The sequence below is a fragment of the Pygoscelis adeliae genome, unplaced genomic scaffold (assembly GCF_000699105.1).
Source record: "Pygoscelis adeliae isolate BGI_AS28 unplaced genomic scaffold, ASM69910v1 Scaffold100, whole genome shotgun sequence".
Taxonomy (NCBI): domain Eukaryota; kingdom Metazoa; phylum Chordata; class Aves; order Sphenisciformes; family Spheniscidae; genus Pygoscelis; species Pygoscelis adeliae.
The window spans coordinates 3,175,634-3,177,077 of NW_008824034.1; the positions used below are offsets into that span (position 1 = coordinate 3,175,634).

The 1,444-nt window shown below is 35.5% G+C and overlaps 1 protein-coding gene across 1 annotated transcript in view; it reads right to left on the bottom strand.

Moving 5' to 3' along the window:
- Positions 1-845, bottom strand: part of VMA21 (VMA21 vacuolar H+-ATPase homolog (S. cerevisiae)) — a gene marked incomplete at its 5' end in the record, with an annotated part of 2,244 nt that extends 1,399 nt beyond the window's left edge. Inside the window, one exon of the mRNA XM_009331382.1 lies at positions 659-845. Within this exon, the coding sequence (XP_009329657.1) occupies positions 659-845 (187 nt within the window). The remainder of the gene's footprint in view (positions 1-658) is intronic.
- Between the last annotated feature and the right edge of the window lie 599 nt (positions 846-1,444).

Below are 1,444 nucleotides of genomic sequence, written 5' to 3' on the forward strand. Positions count from 1 at the left end.
CTGTTTTCTCCCTCCCTCCTCCCTGCTTTTGAAGGGGATAACTTCCTAATACTGCAGGAGAAAAGTATTAAAGCCTTGCAGAACCAAGGCTGGAACGTGGCTGGTTGTTAGCAGTTTGACAGAACTGCTCCAAACAAACAGCTAAAATAGCTCTTCTTTTTTTCTCTCTCCTTTTTTTTTTTTAATTAAAAGAAAGCTCCACAAGCAACCATATTCAATATCTGAAACTGGGTACATGACTTAACTGGTTTACACTTACAAATGCAGGTATGTTTTAAAAAGCAAAAAATAAACCCAGTAAACATTATTCTGTCTTGAATACACAATTAGTTTGCAATACCTGCAGAAAACATATCCCTGACGATTCTGACAAAAGTCTGCTGCAGGGTGGTGTTAGATACCCTTTAGGTAAGGGGAGTGATGCACCTGTATACTATATAAACCATTGTATAACAAACAGCAAATATTAGATTGCAGACCACAATGCAGGGAAGGATGCATCGACCGTTTATGTAATTTTCTGTTCTAATTCGACATTACAAGGCCTTTAGTCTGCATAAGGAAACAAATATTCAAAACAGGAAGGAGAACAAAGATGCTATTAGAGGCCTGTGCTTTTCCTCTTTTTTGTAACGCTAATTGGCAGAAACAGAATTACCTTCAAATACATAAGCCTTTGATGAAAAATATAGCCCAACAGGTAATGTGATCATTAGAGCTGTGAAGAATAGAAGCGTTCTTAAAGTTGATGTTAATGAACCCTCATTTCTGAAATAAATAAGAAAAGTTACACACAGAATAAAGTCACAATATATATGCCTGAAACAGGACAAGAACTTGTCCCAAACAGAAGCCAATTACTTTTCAAGAATTGAGAACGTATATCATTTGGAAGCAATAAAGGCTTGGGGTATGCATTTGTTGGCTGCAATAGAAAAATCACAGTATTCAAAACGATGTAATGATTCTGCCAGTCAAAGCTCACAAACAAAATTAAGAACAGTCTTTAGATTTTTCCCTGTTATTGCTTTGCAAGCATTAACAACATAGGGAGTTTACATTAATATGTTTATCAGTGTATTGTTACATAATTATTAAATATCTAATATTAGATACACATGCAGCCGTCATATGACAGTATTCTGTATTAAAACTTGCCAAGTTCCCTTTTTTGTTTTGAAAAAATAACTACAAGTCTAGGAAAATGACAAATCCTACAGGCTAGGATACAGAGGGAAGTACACAGAATGACTTTAACAGCTTACTACTGGAAGTGAAGTTCCTTTTTATTAGGTATTGTTCCTCTATCTAAAATAATTTCTCAGTTTCCACTGAGAAAGTTGCAATAACTGTAGCAATAATCAGAACACGGAGCCAATACACCAAAACACCAGTAATGTTTTTTGCCTTCACAGACCTAAACCTAGAAGACCTTGAGCAAGAG